Source organism: Sander lucioperca, chromosome 15 (assembly GCF_008315115.2).
Source record: "Sander lucioperca isolate FBNREF2018 chromosome 15, SLUC_FBN_1.2, whole genome shotgun sequence".
NCBI lineage: Eukaryota > Metazoa > Chordata > Actinopteri > Perciformes > Percidae > Sander > Sander lucioperca.
Genome location: NC_050187.1, coordinates 18,728,386 through 18,747,943, shown reverse-complemented (window position 1 = coordinate 18,747,943; position 19,558 = coordinate 18,728,386). Strand labels below are relative to the sequence as shown.

The following is a 19,558-nucleotide window of genomic DNA, read 5'->3' as shown; positions in this document are numbered from 1 at the left end:
TAGAAACCATTTTACAAGTTAACTTTACCTATGTCTAGTGGAGTTTGAGTCCCATTTTTACATGATTTCTATAGTTATCAACCGGACTTCATTTCAGGACCTTGGTCAGCACCACACCTCCACACGCAAGTTAAACTCCGTGATGGTCTTGCTGGGACACCGATCTTAAATCAGATTACATTTTGATTAATCAAATTAAAAACAAACTTACATATCTACCACCATTATTGCGGTAAATACGATCATTTACCACAAACGTGTCAGATTTCTGCTCAGCAACTTGTATTTACGGGCTGATCATCTACTTTGAAATAAAAGAATTGTTTACATCGTTTCGAACTAATAGTCTAGACTAATAGGTCTTCTTTTACTCTAATCCTGTTCAAACAATTAAACTGGAAAAAACAGCAGTTACAGAGGTTTATTACATACAATAAATGCAAGCCAGTGCATTACTAGCCTTTCATTTTTTTTTTATAAAACATGACACCTAAGTTACTCTGCTTTTTGCCCATTTTTCCACAAAAAATTGGAGGTAGGTCATTTTAATATTACTGAAGTCCCCCCCACCCACACACTATTTGCACAGTTTAAGAAGTCAGTCATTACAAAATCTATGGTGATTTAGTCATATTTACAAAACGACACACTACTCCCCTATATTTCATAGAAGAATATTACAAAAGATGACACAAGTGAGGCTGTTAAATCTAATAGGAATTACTCACTGTATTACAGTTTTAACTTTCAGGCAAATATAAAACAAGTGAATTCAAGTATAACCAGGAACAACAAAGAACAGAAGCAATTGTAATAAGGTGTGAACAAGCACAAATCTCAAACCAACTCACATTGTAACAGATTTTACCCTTAAAGATGTAGTTAAGGATAATGAACTGATAATAATATGAGTAAATGTCTTTCCTACAATATGGTCCTTCCATGACAAACCCATTTCAATCTATTGTGATTTTGTTGTTGTTAGACATCTCAATTTGACAGAACATAAAAAAGATATTCTAGGCTTGAACTCTACAGATATATAGCTGACAAGTACTCAAATATGCATCACAGATCAGTCTTTTCTCTGGTTCTGTGCTTCACTCAGCGGAAGCCCTCCTTCAGTCTCCATATGCCCTCCTGACCAGAAGTCCTCTGGAAGTCACAGATGCTCCTGAGCAGCTCTCTGAAGACAGGCGCCTGTTTCTCAGTCAATCTTGGTTTGAAGTACTCCAGCACTTCCTGGGTGGAGGCCTGTCCGTCCACATTTGCCTGGAAGGCTATAAAGTTGCGCACATCCACCAACAGCTCGTCATGCTCAGTGGGCGGAGGTGGGGGGGAGCTCGTTCCTGGAGCTCCGGAGCCGTCCTCCTCTTCTTCTGCTTCTTCTCTTTGGCTGGAGGGCATGCTCAGGTAATTCCGGGCTTTCATCTTGGCCAGCAGGGAGGAGGAGGAGAGTGGGGCGGAGATTGAGTCACTTTCTGCACCCTCCCCACTGAAATGAGCTCCTGAACCAGGCTTCTTTGACACAGACCTCTTCACAATAACAGCATCCTAAAAGAGAGAAACGGATGCATTCACACAACATGGCCTCACAAATGCAAAATAACTGCCAATATACAGTGTATCTTTTCATAATAACAGTGCTGTTACCTTGCATTTGCTCGGAGTGGGGACAGATTTAACAGAAGGTGCAACCAGGAGAGAATTATTCTTTTGTCCAAACCGTTTCCTGAGACAGCAAACAAGGGAAAAACTGAGATGTTTATTTGACATGAGATTAGTGGAGCCCTAAACAACCTGTGTGTCAGTGTAAGACTGTATACCTTGCAGGTGGAGGAGGGGGTCTGTTGAAGGACAGCCTGCACTGCTGGCGAGAAACCTTAAGCGCTTTCAGGGCATCTTTGGCCACCCTGTTGGCTTCTGCTTCCACAAGAACATAGTCAGGGTTGGAGGACTCCATGATGCTGTCATGCTGCATCACACTGTGGATACCTGAAGAAGAAAAGAGTCAACAAAGAAGCTTATTGTTTTGCCGGACTTACTAAATGAACCATGATTGATATGGCTGATGGGGGTTGTGCACAAAAAGCCTACCAGATTTCTTGAAGAGCTTTGCCAAGACATAATCGTCTGATTTCTTCTCTGTCTCATTGTCTTCACTCTCCGCTTTCTTAAAAGTCTTTTTCTTCACCAAGTGAGAGATGCGGTGGCCTTCAAACCGAGAACCCTTGGAGTGTTTACGCTTCTTATGTTTGTGTTTGCCCGAGTCAGCTGAGTCGCAGTGCTTCCTCTTTTCCCTGTGTTTCTGTGGGCTAGTCAGGACAGAGTCTATGTCTCTGTGTTGGTGAGAGCTGGATGAGTCCGAGTTTCTAACTGCTGGCTTGGCTGTGTCCCAGTCTCTGTTATTTTTTCTTGTATACTGTGCATTTGCTGAAATATTTGGCTCTACATCCTGGCCATTTTGGTTGGTGCTTTGACTGTCTGTCGGACCGTTTGGTTTACCCGGAGAGTTTTTACTGCACGGAGTGTTTCCATCTCTTAATGCAGGAATGTTTGTAGCGGAGTGTCTGCTGCCTGCACCAGCTTCAATCAGGTTTGCTGAGGAGTGGTTCTGTATATGACTGCCATGGGTTACCATGTGTGATGGCCTTGGCCTCTGAGGCTTCTTGGGTGCCTTGACATCAGAACCAGTACCTGTAGGACAATCAAAACAAAACCTATTAGGTGAATTCTACCAAACTTTTTTTTTTTTTTTTGGAATCTCAGTGGATGTACATAATACAGCACAACACATCCATCATTTCCCGATGTTATATAGAAAAGAATAAAATAAAATGAACCAAAAGATAAATAAGTTAAAAAAAATAAAATAAGTGAATTAATAAGTAAACAGCATTTGCACTAACAAAGGTAAAGCATAAAGTAAATAAACTACTAAGAAAATAAAATAACAGATTAATTAATTAATAAATAATAAAAAATAATATGAAAGTAAGTCAGGCTGAATATATGTACTTCTAGAAAAGATTGCCAACCTAAATAAAATGAACAGTTAACATTTGAGTAGCTTCAACAAGATCTTGGGGGAGGTGCGGTGTAAATTAGATTATCTCGAGTCAAGTTAATTCTGGTCTGAGTGTGGATAATGATTCAAGTATTTAAAATGTATCCAGTTCAAGTCTTACAGTAAAAGTTTCTCCATCACATAAATACCAATTCTCAGCCTTGGGTACATCTGTTGTCAACCACTTTCTTGTAAGGGCTTTCTTACTAGCTATCAACATAATATTAAACATATACTTATTTCTTCTAAACCAAAGGAAATTAAGATGATCTAATAATAAGATAATACAATGTTTCTCAGGAAAGAACATAATGGAAAAAACACAAGAAAATTCTGCAGACCTGCAAATATGGCACTGGTCTCTGTTCCTTGACCTCCATCAGGGTCAGACAGAGTGAAGAGCTCATAGATGTCGTTAGACTTGAAGAAGCGCCTTTGTTTGGGGTCCTTCAGAACGCGGTTGGTCAGAAACTGTTTGAAGATTTGCCTGAATTACAACAGATAAAATACAGAATTAGATACTTGTGTGTAATTTGTTATTTTACCTCAGCAGGCAACCTTGATCATCTGTCACCACAGAGTAGTTTGGGTGATGGATGAGAAAATTAGTTAACCGCACTACTGCAGGTATCAAAATAGAATCCCTGCAGATCTTTCAACTTGCTTTTTGAAAGCACTTTACAGACCTAAACCAAACTGAGCAACAGTTTAGAAGTCCTAGATTGGCCATTTAATAATGCAGGAAAGCTTTTCAATTACTGAGAACTGGGAAAGTGCAAGTAGTAATACAGCAGTGATGTGAGCAATTAGTCATTTCATTACCAATATTCACGAATGTGTGAAGTCAATAGAAAGATAACTAAAATACAAGACTGCATTAGAAAAAGAACAAAGGCCAGTGCAGGATTTTTTTTCAAAACCTCGTTTTAATTAGGTTCTGTGATTGAATATCACATGTATGAAGAGCTTACGACCAAACATAAAAAGAAAAAATTGCACTCTGACTGACCTGTGGTAGATTTTCTCCTCGATGGTCCCTGCAGTCAGCAGTCTGTAGACCGTCACCTGCTGCTTCTGACCAATCCTCCATGCTCGCTCCCGTGCCTATGAACAACACAATACATTCAAATTAATTGTTAATGTAAATTACTTGAAACACACAGTCAAGTTTGTTTTAGCATTAAAATAAAGAAGGAAAAAACAGCAAGAAGAAGAAAAAGCATGCACTATAAATGTAGGTAATACAAGTACATAAGTGATAGTAAAAATCCATTAGAAATACTGCACCTAGTTAAGGTTTTATTTGAATTACTGAGTGTGTGCATCTGTCGAACCTGTGTGTCAGTACTGGGGTTCCAGTCTGGGTCATAGATGATGACTCTGTTGGCTCCAGTCAGATTGACTCCCAGACCTCCGACTTTAGTGGTCAACAAAAAGATAAAAATGGATTTGTCCTGCAAGAAAAAATGTCAGCGATTAATGAACATCATGTCAAGTTTTATACTCCTTTCGATCATCACTTTGGTATATAATCAAATAAATAAATTACATTATTAATTCAATTACATTTTATTGCAAGACAACAATACCCTGTTCTCTAACATTAAACCCTATTTAAAGAGAATCAAATAGCTTAATCTAAACTTGGCTTTTGGTAACTTGATTATGATTGATGAGAAAAAAAAAAGTCAGACTTTGCATCAGATATGACTCAAACTCCAAAATACTGGTACGTTTTGCCATGCATTTTAACAGAATCAGAGGGTTTGATAATTAAAAAAATCTTTCTACTACAGACAGAGACAATAAGGTACGTCCAGTTTGAACAACAGATTGTCATCAATAAGTGTTTCCACCTCAGGGTGTGCTGGGTTCCACTGAAGCATTTTATCCCTCAGGGCGGGATTTTCATGGGAAACACTTAGAGCCATTAGGGATAAATAATCCTTACCTCATTGTAGCGAGCGATGAGGGGCTGTCGGGAAGCTATCGGGGTAGTACCGTCCATTTTAAAGTGTGAGTAGTTATTCTCTGTCACAAATACCTCCAAGATGTTCAACATCTGGAGAGGAGGAAGACGATAAAGACAGCAGAGAGACAGTGAGAAAAGGAAGACAGGGAGAGAAACAGAGAGGAAAAGAGGGGCTGAGGTTTGGATAATCTCTAAAAGGATTAGAGCAGATTAATATTACATGGACAGAGATACCGACAGGGAGGGTCTCAGGTTTCCTCTGAGGTATAATCTCATTGGTATCGACTGCAACAGCTGGGGCCCTCACTCACATACACTCTCTTTCTCTCTCTCTCCCACACACAATTGTACAGGCATGGGTTGTAGGTAGCCAGGAGCAAATACAGTGAAGTGACAGGACAACTTAAGACATCATTTAATTTGACGCGGGGAAGAAATTACATATCTTGCCTATGCAAAACTCCATGCAAATAGTGCATTATTACAAACAATTCTAAAAAAGTATTATTATATATTAAGTGCAATTTTAGCAAACTGATTGATAGGTGAATCAGAAAGTCAGAGCAACGTGTTCCTAACCTGTCGCGACTGAGTGAAGAGCAGGACTCTGTGGCCCTGCTTGAACCAGAGTCGCAGCAGTGACTCAACCACTATCAGCTTGCCTGAGCGTTTCCAAAAGCCAAAGTGTTCCTCCTTAGTTAGCTGGTCTTCAGGGATTCCCCTCAAGATCCGGGGGCCGCCCGAGAAAAGGTCCGGGTGGTTACAGATCTTACGTAATGCTATTAAACCTGAGAATACCTAAACAGCACAAAAAAAAGATAGTTTTTGTGTTTCCTTTATGAACACATAATTGGTGGCAGGTTACAAAACTGGTAGAAAAACAGCTTGGAGGATTTCACAGCATTTTACAGCATTGCACCGCTAAAAAAATAAAACACATTTACTTTAGTCTACAGGAATTAGTTACATAATTTATTTACAAACAAAAAGGCTGTGTTTCTTGATGAAGGCACAATGGTCACTGCATTAGTAATGGTGGTTAATGGACTGAGAATGACCACTGAATATGTCTATAACAGCGTGTGTGTGTGTGTGTGTGTGTGTGTGTGTGTGTGTGTGTGTGTGTACACTTTGCTGTGGTCAGCCCTGGCTCTCCAACCATGTCCATTTGGTCAGTGGTGATAAATGGTTGAGTCTCTCTCTCCAGGGTCTAGCTAATGTGAGAAGACCAACTACACAGCTCCCCTAAAAGAGAGCGTGTTAAAGAATACAAAAGTCAAGCTATTAGGTGTTTAACAAAATTTAGATTGCAAAAATCTTGAAAAAATGTTGTTCTTTAAGTGTACAAAACTGCATAAAAATACACACAAAAGGGCTGTGAGTGAGAGAAGTGAACTGATATTCATCAGTTAGGAGGTTAAATAATGAATGGGGCAAGTCTTGTTCCTGGACGCCTTCTCCTTGCCCAAGAGTTTTGCTCTTCTTGTTCTTATAATGCAGCGTGGATCAACACAAAGAGCCCAAATGGACGAAGCATGAAACAAACAGAGTGAGATCGGTTTAACTATGAAAGTGAGGCTTACCTGCATGTCCCCGTTAAGTATCTGGTAGACCTCTTTGGAATCTAAGAAACTCTGATACACCTGCCGCTGGTCCTCTGTTAATCTGCAAAACAGAACCTACGCGCGCACACACACACACACACACACACACACACACACACACACACACACACACACACACACACACACACACACACACACACACACACACACACACACACACACACACACACACAAAAGTGTGTAATAAGCAGTGAGCATCCGCTTTAAAACCCCTTGATGAAGTGCATTGTGTGAAAAGAGAAATTAGAGGGAAGCAACGTGTTTTTGGAGCCACTGCTGTCCCGAGGGACTGACTTAATGAGCTGAAGAGGACTGAGGAGTCAACCATCATCAACTGCATTGGACAGACCAGGGACCAGCCACCTTAATGAATACCTGCTCCTTTTACTTTACTAGGACTTTATTAGCTGGCTTCACCTGACAAGGGCCATGCACATTCATCAAATACTCCTTAGACGGCACATACAGTCACATCCAATCAGATAAACACCTCCCCAGTTAAGAGAACCAGGCGTGAGAGGCTGTTCAATACCTACACACAACAGGGTCAAATGTCTTAGAGTATGATGAATACCTGTTCATTTTTGTCAGGTAAGGAGAGGTTGGCCTTAACGTCTGCCTTCATTCTTCTGAGCAGGTAAGGATTTATGGTGTCCCTCAGCACACATGCACACTTAAATGCCGTCTGGACCTGAAAAACAACACAAACAAACAGCTTTAAAACAACATTCTGTTCAGTATGTCAAAACACCCACATCAGCACCCACATCTGTCAGTGTCCTGAGGCATGATTGTCGTTTAGCCCCTCCTCTGCTCTCTATCATCACCTCCCTCATGTTGCTGTCCCTCTCAGCAGCCCAAGCCATTAAACATTGATCAGAGTGCCGTTAGTCTCGAGGGACGGAGCCCTCTTCTTTCATCAGTACTACCAGCCAGCTCCATTGTAAACAGAGGGGGCGCTTGAGAAACACTCTGTCCCACCCCACTAAAAGCTCTACTGCAAATGCCCTGCTACCCCTCATCCAGAGTCAGTGCTAAAGGCCAGTTAGCCTTTTAAACATTAACTCACTGGGGGTCCACAGAGGGATCAAAGTCACCCTTGGCAAAGCTAGAGGGGACAATAATATGGTAGGATTTAGGGCTCAATAAAGGTCAGAGTGGAAAAGAAGAAGAGGAGGGCAGCAGATTATCCGGTGATCTCTACACAAGCTGCTGAGTGGATTCACATGGGACTGCAAACGCATGCTTGAGTAATGGATCCCGCATCCACGTTCATCCAGCACCACCCCATCCACATACAGTTTTACATACATTTAGTTAATATACAGTACATGAACATCAGTCGAGGACCTGTTTTGCTGCTCTGAGAATTTCGAGAAGAGGATAAGGCAGCAGCGCTTAGCCCTCTCTGACCATTTAATAACATTAATAATTAGTAAAGGTTTTTATTATCGACAGCGGAAGAAGCATCAATAGCAAGCTTAAATAATTAAATCCATACAGTCAGTGGGTTATTAACGATTGAGCACTAATGACAAAGGGCTACAATTTAGCTCACTGGCTCTCCACTTTAGCCTCTCCCTCTCTCTCACACACTAGGGATGTACTGAAGTTCCTTTGCATGGACCTACATTATCCTGCACTGCACTTAATGACTCTGTTGCTCCACTATCTCTCCTTCTGACTTGCTTCCATCTTGCTCTGCAAAATTGTGTCTTTTGTGTGTGTGACTATTGTTGTCAAGTGACACTTTAGCCCTTCATCGCTCCTTCCCTATGTTACAGTTATAGGTAACTTATACCTCTTTCACACCACTGACCAGGGTTGGGCCAGGGTTGTCTGATCAGGGTCAACCTTCTTTTGGAAATTCAAACCAAGCCAGTCAACATGGCTATATCCCTGGTCATGACAATTCAGAGATCACCTGGGTCACAACCCGGGAGCAATGCATAACAATGACCTTAAGTGCTAGAAATGGGCGGGGCTTTACATGTCATTTTCAGTGAACAGCTAACTTGTCACATACTCCAGTCCAGCTGTATACAAGAAGAACTAATTGTTTTGTAGCTTCTTGAATTTGTCATTGTACAGTAGGGAGAGAGAAATAAAGGTTATTTTGTGTTACGTTCTAAAGCATAAATAAATAACCATCAAACACTTATCAGATGATTTTGTGCAGACTGACTTCTCCTCTGCATATTTATTGCAGCAGCTGGACAAGGAAGTAGGTTACTCTACTATCGATTTATGACCATTTTAAGACGAGGGGAGAACATTTCTCTTTGTTTGATTTCATTAGAAACAAAGTTGGTGTTTTCTGTAGGCTTCACAACTCATTTTTTTTAAAAGACAGAGAGGAAAAAAAGAGAGATTCGCAGCAGCAGCAAACTGCAGGCTGGAGTGAAACAAAATCTGTGTTGCTGTCGTTGTGTGCAGCAACCCGTGACGACTGGTAGCGACCCAGGTCGTGTGCAATTCACACTGAAATCGAACACACCTGGCAACCTGGGTCACAAAGCCGAGTAGATCGAGGAGGGTTAACCCATTCAAACACATAGTCAACCTTGGTATAACCCTGGTTGAGCCATTAGTGTGAAAGGGGTATTACAGGGTTGCTTGATATTTCACTATGTATGGCTATAGGTATGCTAGTCATCCTTTTTCTTCTATTCCCATAAGCTTTAGTCTGCTTTTTACGTTATCCTATTCATATTTTGAAAGTAACCTTGTTAAATTACTTCGTTTTAAGTTGAAATAAAAATTGTCAATTTAAATCAAATTGTACACTCCAAAATATAAAGATAAAGCACAATGACAGTTATGCTCAGTCCTTACACCTGGTTTCTGCTTTCTCTTATCTTCTGAAAATGTGGACCAAGTCTCAAATGGTGTGACATTTCTTCATGGATTTATTGTACTACTAGCCTTTGAAGTTCAAAAGAAAGGAAGACTAAAGAGCCGAATTTAAACAAATCCTAATTGTGCATTTGTGTGTATACCAGTACCTGTACGGGTGAGGCATTGCTGTATCCTCCCATGGTGATCGGCACAGAGAACTGCTCCATGAAGACAGGCAATGTCCCCAGTTTGCCGGGGAAGACGAAGTCAAACAGAGACCACAACTCCTTCAAATTGTTCTGCATGGGAGACCCTGACAGGATGAACCTGTGGGGAGTGCGAAACTAGAGAGAGGGAAGAGAAAATGTATGTTATTCCTTAAGATCAATGTGATGTCCTAACACGTTTGAAGTTGCTCTACAAGAATGAATGGAAGTAAATAAATAGTTTATTCTAGGTAGGAACGTGGAAAGGGATCATCTAGATAACCGACAGACTTTTTTAACTGAGCAAAGTTTAAATGTATTCACAAGTAAAAGTTGTTACTACTGTATGGTTTCAAACGTTGTGGTTAGAATGTGTGTGTTCATGAATGTGTTTGTGTTTGAAACAATACCTGTTTGCAGGCAGTGGTAACTCCGGCATTTGGATTCCTGATCTTATGGCCCTCATCCAGGATAACGTAGTGCCAATCGAAGCGCTGCAAGGTGTCTTGCATATTCCTCACAGCTGAATATGAGGTTATCAGGACACCATGACATGATGCTATCTCTGGAATAAGCTTCTCCTGCAACAAAAACACAGATCAGTGCAGGTTTTCATCAGTGCAATTACTAACCATCTCTGGTAGCTTGAGCGTCAAAGTAGGGCATCTACTTTATTGTGGTTTGAGGAAGGAGAGGTGAAGAGGGGAGAAGGTTAGGAGATAATGCTGCATCAACAGACCTCTAGTGCCCCCCAGAGGTAGAAAGACCCTGTAGAAAACTTTCTAACTAAATTATTAAAATCAATTACACAGGAACACTGATTACCTTGTTGCTCGTGAACGAGCCAGTTTCATGTAGAACAGCCACTCGGAAAGGAGGCCACCAGGTGTGAAACTCCATTACCCACTGGTGCATGACTGTAGCTGGGCACACGATGACCGTCGGACCCAAACCAACATACCTACAACCAAACACATGGTACAGAGCTGTTTAATCGCAAACCTGCAATTAAGATGGGTAATAAGGGAACTTAAGGTTCATTTAACTTTGGATAACCTCAGCAAATTGCATTAGCAAATTACAGTCATCATTTCTATAACAAATTATAGAAAGTAAAGGCTTTTTCCCAATAAGTGAAAATGAGCTTTGCTTGCATGTACAATGTGGGATGCATAAGGGAAATAGAGGAAGCTGAGTGTCCAGGTACAATAATGCACGAGAATGATCTTACTACAAAGTCTAGCCCCACTGCTTCACACACTCTGTGAATGAATCTACGAAGGTGCATGTACACATGCTCAGCTCCTCTGTGAAGATTTACAAGTGCTTTGTCAAAGACAGACAGACTGACAGACAGACAGACACACACAAAGATACACTAATGGGCTGGTATGAACCTCTGCCTGGTGGAAGCTATTGATACTTGGCCATAATTGAGTTTGCAAGCAATCAATTTGTGGGCGTCTATAGTAGACAGAGTATTGACCATCAGTGAAGCTCCACCTTCTAAATGCATGGCTGTTGTTTGTGCAGTAAAACAAGATTATCGCCACCACAGCGTCATGTTTTCCATGGTTGATATGTTGTCCCACACCTGCTCCACCCCCAGTTAATCAGTCCAAAATTAATTTTAAGTGTTCACTTACTCACACACACACACACACACACACACACACACACACACACACACACCCAGAGTGTCAGTGTTTTCTATGATGTCTGCAGTAAGAAAGTGAAGAGTCTGATAATTGAAACATGTTTAATAATTCAGATGAACACTCTCAAGTAGAAATCCCCCTAATCAAATATTGATACCATACAGACACAAAGTCTCTGGCCACAGTTTGTTTGTGCGTGTGTGTGAGTGTGTGTGTGTGTACCTGTAGTTCGATCCTCTGGTCCTCAGTTTGCTGTAGCTCAGTCCAGCCAGAAAGCAGATGACCTGGATGGTTTTACCCAATCCCATCTCGTCTCCCAGGATGCCTCCTGCCTGCTGACAGTGGAGTTCCCACATCCACCGCACACCAGTCTGCTGATACCTGATAATGTGATATACACATATGCAAAACATTACAACATCACAGCAACTATGGACATCCAAGTCCACACATGACAGGTTTGCCAGGTAATCGTACCATATTTTAAATTAAATGTAGTTCAATTACATGCTTGCCAGTAAAGTGTCAAATTACCCAATCCCTACCAGCTAGAGAAATGATTTACTCGTACTTGTAAGCCAAAAGTAAATTAACACAAGTGATTAATATAGTATTATATTAAATCCATGCCAAATAGCAAGTTCTGAAAAGATACAATCACAACTAAGGGTTGGCTTAGCAACGCAATATTTATCGACTAAGCTAAAGTCAAAGTTGCCACAGTTATTAAAAGTGTTTAAAAACAACAGATTGACAAAATGACTTACCAATGAATACTAGTGACCTGTTAGCAGTAAGTGAACCAAGTTTATGGTGTCTTGATCAAATCATCTTTGGTTAATCTTTACAATTTGAAAAGGTTCAAAATGTTGTTGGAAGCAGTAGGGTTTGTAGTAGATATTTTTATACACCAATTGTTTTACAGCTATTATTCAAATGCTATCACTTCTTTAGTAGGCATTTATAAACTTAGTAACTCTAACCCTTAACAGTGTGTATATATTTGAGTTAACTCAACATTTCACATTGAACACTTACTTATAAAGTTTTTTCCACAAGAAACCAGGTACTTTGAAGCCTTCGTCAAATTCTTCATCACTGTCATCTGTTAGCACCTCGCCGCTTTCTCTCTTTACTTCCCTGTCTCGAAGACGTTGTCGCTTCCATCTCCTAGTAAGAGAATGAGTACATATTAATGAAGCACATCTAGTGGTAAAATGCATTTCTCTATTATTTTTGTGAAGCTCTTATGTCAGCCAATATAAGTGAACACAGACAACTCACTGAGCTAGAAGTCAAAGAACAAAGACTTTAAACGGATAGTTGGCTGGTGATTGGTAGCTTCAGTGTTGCTTGACAATATTTTAGACTAAACTTTGAGTGATTGATATTGTGTTTATACATCCAAAATTAAAATAATTTAGTAATCCAAGCTCGAAAAAGAGTGAGACATTTCAAGTTAATTTAGTTTCATGTTGGATTTCTCTGTCTATAGGCATTAGCCCTGTACAGGGTGTACCCCGCCACCCTATGCATACTGAGATAGGTCCAGCTACACACAACCCTAAACAGGGTAAGCAGCTGCACCTCTTGCCCTCACTGATTTATTTTAAGACTTGCCTACACAAGTGTATGGATAGCAAATGTTTTAAGTTGTGGGTATTTCCCTTGAGCGGTGGAACAACTACAGCAAAAAGGGAAATGTAAAGGAGAACAATTTTAATGGTGCAGGAGAGAGGGCAGTTAGAGGCACAGTCGTCGCGCAGCAAATGAAGATTGATACAGACAATTAGTAGTGCGAGTTCCCCAGAAAGGTGTGAGGTGGAGAGGATAAGAATCCATCTTCATTTGGGCCTGGTCCTGTCACCTGGCCACGAAACTGGTCCTTTAGCTGGGCCTGGGAGACCACACTCTCTAATTAAGTCAAGACTAAGCATTGGTTCAGTTAATTACACTTCTCTGCCCCCACTCCACCCAACTACAAATACCACCCACTCTAATATCATTCCTCATATAAGATAGCCTCACCATCCATGCCATGTCTATGCTGTTGAATTGACATTCAATCACTATAGTGTTAAAAAAAAAAAAAAAAAAGGACACATGCCAACACAATTTATTTGGCAGCTATAAATATGAAATCTCATTAGGGCTGCTCTTCCATTAATTTGAGCATTAGAGTGAGTGAGTGTATAGAACCATGTGCAGTAGGATAATTAGGCCAGTGTGAGAGCATAGAGAGAAGAAGAGCAGGGAGTGAATTTGCTTAGTCAAGAAACAGCTGCCAATCTCATCTGGGATTAACTCTCCTTCTGCACTATGGAGCCAGCAGAAAGCAACTGCTTTTCTCCTTAACTAAAGGGAATAACAATAGAACATTTGCACCACTGCAAATGTCATGTAAAGTTAAAGGCTCATTTTGGTGTTTGTGGAGCATGTCATTTACAGGCGTGGATGTATGATGAAAACTTTTCACTCCTTTGCATCCAACCATGTAACATCTACAATTCAGCAACTGAACACATTACAAAACTAGGGGCCACAATGATCAGTCATTTATCCAAGTTTATAGCAGCAGGTTTATGATCATACCTTATTCTCTGTTTGTAGCACTCCACATCTCCATCATCTTTGTTTTTTTTGTCTTTACCCTTCACATCCTCCTCTTCATCTGAACTCTCAGGGCAGTATTCTTCATCACTCTCCTCTTTTTTCTTTACTTTCTTCCTCCCTTTTCCTTCACTTTTTTTCTTGTACGGTTTCAACTCATACTCTTCTTCATCATCCTCCCCAAAGCCCTCCTCAATGGCTTCTCTTTCCTCTTGGTCAGGGTCTATGCCTTCATCACTAGGCAGGTATTCTGACCCCTCACTGTCTGCTTCCTCTCCCTCAGTGTGATGCTTCCTCTTTGGTTTAGGGAGCTGTGGCTCGGCCTTAGGCCGAGCCTTAGGATGGGCTTTCAAAGCCGTTATCTGGAGCTTTCGTATGCGCTTCCTCATTTTTTTGTCCTTGGAAGAGGTAACAATTCTGTTGTTTCTTCCCTTGGCCTCACCAGGGCTGAGTCCGGAGCTCCTCTTCTTCTTTAGAAGAGGGACTCTCTTCCTCTCAGTAGCCATCTTGGCCTGGTCCGCCAAGTATAGGTCAAAGGCCGAGTTCTCGACAAGCATCACTTTTCGAGGCTCCTTTTTTTCCTCCTTCTGCGGGATTCGTGTTCCAAAAGGAGTCATGTGACCCTTCCGGATAAGCTCCTCCCACTCGGTCTCCTGAGCAGGCATCAGCATGCTGCCCAGTGTGGACGGCCCAGCTTCTGATACAACACACACATCAGGCAGGGTTAGATACAGAAATGTTGAGTATCAGTTCTTAAAAGCTTCACCTGTGGAGGTTTTTTTTGTAGCACTATGGAGTAATGTTTTGATTAGCATTATAGCTGGGCAATATATCGATATTATATCGATATCGTGATATGAGACTAGATATCGACTTAGATTTTGGATATCATAATATCGTAATATGGCATAAGTGTTGTCTTTTCCTGGTTTTAAAGGCTGCATTACAGTAAAGTGATATCATTTTCTGAACTTACCAGACTGTAACTTTTCTATTATTAGCCTTTACCCACTTAGTCATTATATCCACATTACTGATGATTTATGAAAAATCTCATTGTGTAAATATTTTGTGAAAGCACCAATAGTCAACACTACAATATCGTTGCGGTATCGATGTCGAGGTATTTGGTAAAAAATATTGTGATATCTGATTTTCTCCATAATCGCCCAGCCCTAATTAGCATGCCCCTGTTTTGTTTGCTACTCGTGCACACATATGATGACAAATATACGTGCAAGTAGGTTTTAAAATACTTTTTTTAAATCTGTTTGTTCTCTATGAGAAAGAGAATGCATTGAACACAATTGTTAGACCTCAAGGATGCACACAATACATTTGGGTGATAAACACTGAATGTAAACATAACCTTTTTGGTTTACAAGAAAACTTCACAGTGCACCTTTAGGATATGTGCGCAGATACATTTACATGGATTTGTTCAAGGTGATAACAAACAAAGAAATGAACTTGTGTTCAGACATTTTTCAAGGGAAGGTTAAATCAGCAGTGAATCACATTTGGTTACAACTTTTAAATATGTATGTCTAATAGCCATCTCTGTTATTTTTCTATGATGTGATGATGTTTTTTTATACGGTTCATGTTCAACTCTACCAAAACACAGCATAATGTGTAAACAGAATTGGTTATGTATTGCTGTGTCCTTTTCTGAGAACATTGAAAAAGTGTTGACAGCTGTTTGGAAGGGTGTTGTGTTGTATATCATGGTTATGTTGGATTTTCACAATAGATGTATTGGTTTTCACTTCCACACACCCATCAAACAGGAGCAAGCAGATCTCAAAGGCTATTGCAAACATATAAACATATAAACTGGAGACAAAACATTTCAACACTAAATGTAACGCAGGTGTCACAATGAAAACACCAGCGGAAAGTTCAATGTGAAAATGTTTTGGTCAAATGTGTGCCATTTTTCTTATTACAGTGCACATCTTTTAAAACCTGACATATATTATGGTGGGTGTGTCAGGGTGATATGCGCTGAAGATGTAACATATATGAACATCTACAGCCATCACTGCACCGTACAGTGTGTTTTTAACCACCCGTTATTTATTCAAGCCTTTGCTTGCAATCTTCTCTGACAATTCCTTAAACAAGGAATGCCACAGAATAGCCTTCTTGGCAACCATAACTGCAACTGCTATTAATGCTTTGCATTGTTCCTGTTTTTGCTTTGTTTTCTTACACTTTGGGCAGAGCTGAACATGACCCTGGTTTCACATTATCTATAGCAAGCAGGGAGGACCTTTTTGCCTTATGTGTCTCAGTATTGATTGCCCTCATTAATGAGTTTTCAATGCTTTTAGTTAATACATTGAAAAGCAACCACAGGTTAAAAGATACCTCACCTTCCTCTTCATCATCCTCTGCCAAAAGCTCAGCTTCCACCCTTTCGGTGTCCTCTCCTCCCAAAATGGCCTGAAGTCGCTTCTGTTTGGCTTTGACTTTCTTCAGCTGTTTCTCCTGAATTAAAAAGGTGTTTTAGTCTTCATGACAGTCACTATCAATATTATTTTGATGTAACATTTATGATGTAAATCATACAATTTTAATTTCAGGATTTGCCATATTTAGTATTTTACCTTATTTTCTTTCTGTCGTTTGACAGATTCAATCTTCCTACTGATATCTTTGCTGGAGGCAGCATAAGGAGACAGCTGCTCGATAATCTTATTGATTTGTTTCAGAGACGCTGTGACGGACCTGAAACATACAATTTTATAAAAACAGAGGAAGATTTATCAGCCCTTTAAAGGTTTGTTGTTATTCTGAAATCAAAAAGACATATGTGAAAATAATGGAGAAATTTACTGCAGTTATGAATTAATTTTTTCGTCTTTTATTTTCGTCATCAGAGCTTACTTAGTGATAAATGTACATCTGATCAGGGGTCAAAAATACTGCTGTTAATAAGTCTTGGAGAAAACTGAATGATAATTATGCATTTACCAGTGATAGTAAACAGTATGATCTTTCATTTAAAAACAATAGAAAAACATTATCTTAACATTTCACCAAGCACAAAGTTATATGATACTGGTATCAGTACAAATTATAAAGACTTAGATTGAAGGACTTTCACAGAAACACTTCAACACAATACAAATATTTTGCCTAGAGGAAAACTCAGGAAAACCATCTCAGAAGTCTATATTTTATTGCAGTTATTGTCCTTTACCTGACATCATCGAGCACAGAGTGGTATTCCTTCTCAGCCTCAGCTTTAGCAGTAGCCTGACTGGCCTCCTGGATTGCCTCGTCCACTTGACGAAGGACACCTTGCTCAAGGACGTCCTGGTCATACACAGCAACACCAAGGCCCTGGAGTTCATCTGCTCCAGAACTGGCAGATGCTGCTTGAATACGCTGTCGGTCAATCTGCAGCAAAGCTCCAGACCTCTTACCACCTGTACCACACCACAGATGGCAAAACATGGAAGCATGAGATAGCCATGGGTGACTCTTTGAGGTTAACATGAATCAGTTTGACAGATCAACACTATTCATTATGTTCTTCCCTACTCTCTTGTGGTGCGAGAGTTGCATAGCTCACCGTTGTTACCCTCCCCAGGTCCAGTGTTGGCAGGATAGGCTGCAGCAACCTCGGAGCCCTGACTGTTTTCAGGTAAAGAGCACATTGCTGAGCCCCCTGTCGCCCCATCCTCCTCTGTCCCTCCCGGTGTAAGGGCAGCACTGGCAGGGCTGGATAAAGAGGAAGGCACTTGGTCCTCTGAACCGTCTAACGTCACAGGCATAGTGATGCAGCTGCAAACGGAGTCAGTCAAGTGTGTCATTCATGTGTCAAACAGACAATGTAGCGTTAAGTCTCGTCTAAGCCCTGGTTTTACGTCAATACAAGTTATATTGTAAACTTAATATAACTATTAATTTTATATCCGAAGAGGACACTTTAACTGTGAACTTAATTAACCAGGTAATTAACGTTAACATTAACAGTAACGTTAGATAGAGCAACGTTAACGTTAAGCGTAGAAGAGGAAAATGAATATTTCTACTAACGTTACCTTCTCTAGCCAAATGATATAATACAACAAGTGAGGCAGACCGTTATTACATTTACATAAAGTTGAGTTAGAAAGTCTTTCATAAATGTCCATTGTTTACATGGCTAGGCTAGCATGCTAAGCTAGCAGTGAGCCGAACATCATCAGCTGTATCGGCGACCAGCAGCAAGTCGGTTTGAATTAAACTAACGTACCAACAAATACAGAGTCATACAACAGCGTTAATACGTTGTCGGTGTTGACTAGCTAGTTGGGTGCAATTAGAGCGTCGAAGCGACAATGACAGAAATTACTTACTGCAGTTACACAACATCACTGGCTTGGTTTATGTCATGTAGCTATATTGTTGCTACTAGTCAAGCGCTCGTTTCCGGTGCCAGAGAAGGCATTGTGCTCTCTGTTCAATGATTAACTTGTTGGACAGCGCCCTCTGCTGGTACACAGCTGCACAGGGCTCTAGTCCTCTAGATGGCGCCACTAAACAACTCATTTTAGTTAGAGAATGGAGGAACTCACTGAACCACCCCCATTCCAATGAAAATGTTCTGGACCACATTTTGCCATATAACCCATTGTGTTTGTGTTTTGCATAATCAGCCTGGTTAGATGTAGCCTATGTGTTGAAGAGGAAGCAAGAGAGTTTGGGAGTTTTTGTGTTGCAATCAGGGTGCAGTCAAACCAGACCTTGCATAATGGAAAGGATCTAAAGCCACTTCAAAGGTCCAAACTTCTATTCCTCTGCAAAGCATCAATCCCTTTTTAATGGAGTTTCCTTCAAACAATTGAAAAAAACCATACACTTCATGGATGTCAAAACATGAGCACAAACTTCTCAGAGGAAGTTTGTTTCCAGTATCTTGCAAAAATAAACGAAAGACTTAATTAAAAAATCTTCTCTGCCTTGCATTGCGGTGCCTGAGCAAAGGCCAGCAGTCTTTCCAAACAGTTTTATTTGTGTAAAAAGACATATCTATGTAGGGATAGATATTGCTGTCACCCTTGGCTCAGAAAGTGTAGAAAGATGGAGACACTATTTTATTTGCTAAATGTGGGTCACCTTCAATAAACCTCTCCAGAGACACTGGAGGGGATTTGAATTTACAGTAAGAAATACTGAACCAAAAGGAAAGTGTATCACAGTAAGAAGTAGGCCTTTACTTGTAGTTTAAAAAAACAAAAAACAAAAAAAACGTGCAGAAATCTGATCAAGTAGCTAACAGACACAATGTTTTCTTTGTTGGTTTTCGTCTGGTGAGTTAATATAAGGGCCCACAGACAGGAGTCAGAATAAGTCAAATAAACATTTAAGGTGTTGATTAATCACCTATGGTGGGAAATAAACTGATACATTCACATTATGTGACTGCAAGGTTGAGCTGCAGAGCGGAATGTAAACCTTGTGTCTGTCTTCGCCCTCCATCTTTTGTTTATTCAAGCAATACTTGACAACTTTTATCACAGAGGAGAAGGAGACAATATGTATGTATATGGCTGTGTTTTCTGCACATCATAATTTAAGGAAAGTTA

General features: G+C 40.4%; 1 protein-coding gene across 5 annotated transcripts; it reads right to left on the bottom strand.

The window, feature by feature from the left end:
* Nucleotides 1-406: 406 nt before the first annotated feature.
* On the bottom strand, nucleotides 407-18,427 carry ercc6 (excision repair cross-complementation group 6). Of its 5 annotated transcripts, none has more exons than XM_031304351.2 (22): nucleotides 18,316-18,427; nucleotides 17,560-17,771; nucleotides 17,185-17,413; nucleotides 16,589-16,709; nucleotides 16,355-16,469; nucleotides 13,959-14,673; nucleotides 12,405-12,536; nucleotides 11,589-11,747; nucleotides 10,534-10,669; nucleotides 10,119-10,289; nucleotides 9,670-9,846; nucleotides 7,239-7,355; nucleotides 6,623-6,718; nucleotides 5,619-5,837; nucleotides 5,019-5,129; nucleotides 4,402-4,521; nucleotides 4,077-4,171; nucleotides 3,409-3,554; nucleotides 2,098-2,697; nucleotides 1,827-1,995; nucleotides 1,654-1,741; nucleotides 407-1,554 (listed from the first exon to the last, which is right to left on the bottom strand). In XM_031304351.2, exons 2-22 carry the CDS (start codon nucleotides 17,759-17,761, stop codon nucleotides 1,105-1,107), a joined length of 4,368 nt encoding a protein of 1,455 aa, XP_031160211.1. In that variant the 5' UTR covers nucleotides 17,762-17,771; nucleotides 18,316-18,427; the 3' UTR covers nucleotides 407-1,104. The 5 variants fall into 5 exon arrangements, with proteins under 5 accessions (XP_031160211.1, XP_031160235.1, XP_031160226.1 ...); XM_031304375.2 differs by having other exon boundaries at nucleotides 1,654-1,732; XM_031304366.2 differs by having other exon boundaries at nucleotides 13,959-14,670.
* Nucleotides 18,428-19,558: the final 1,131 nt, after the last annotated feature.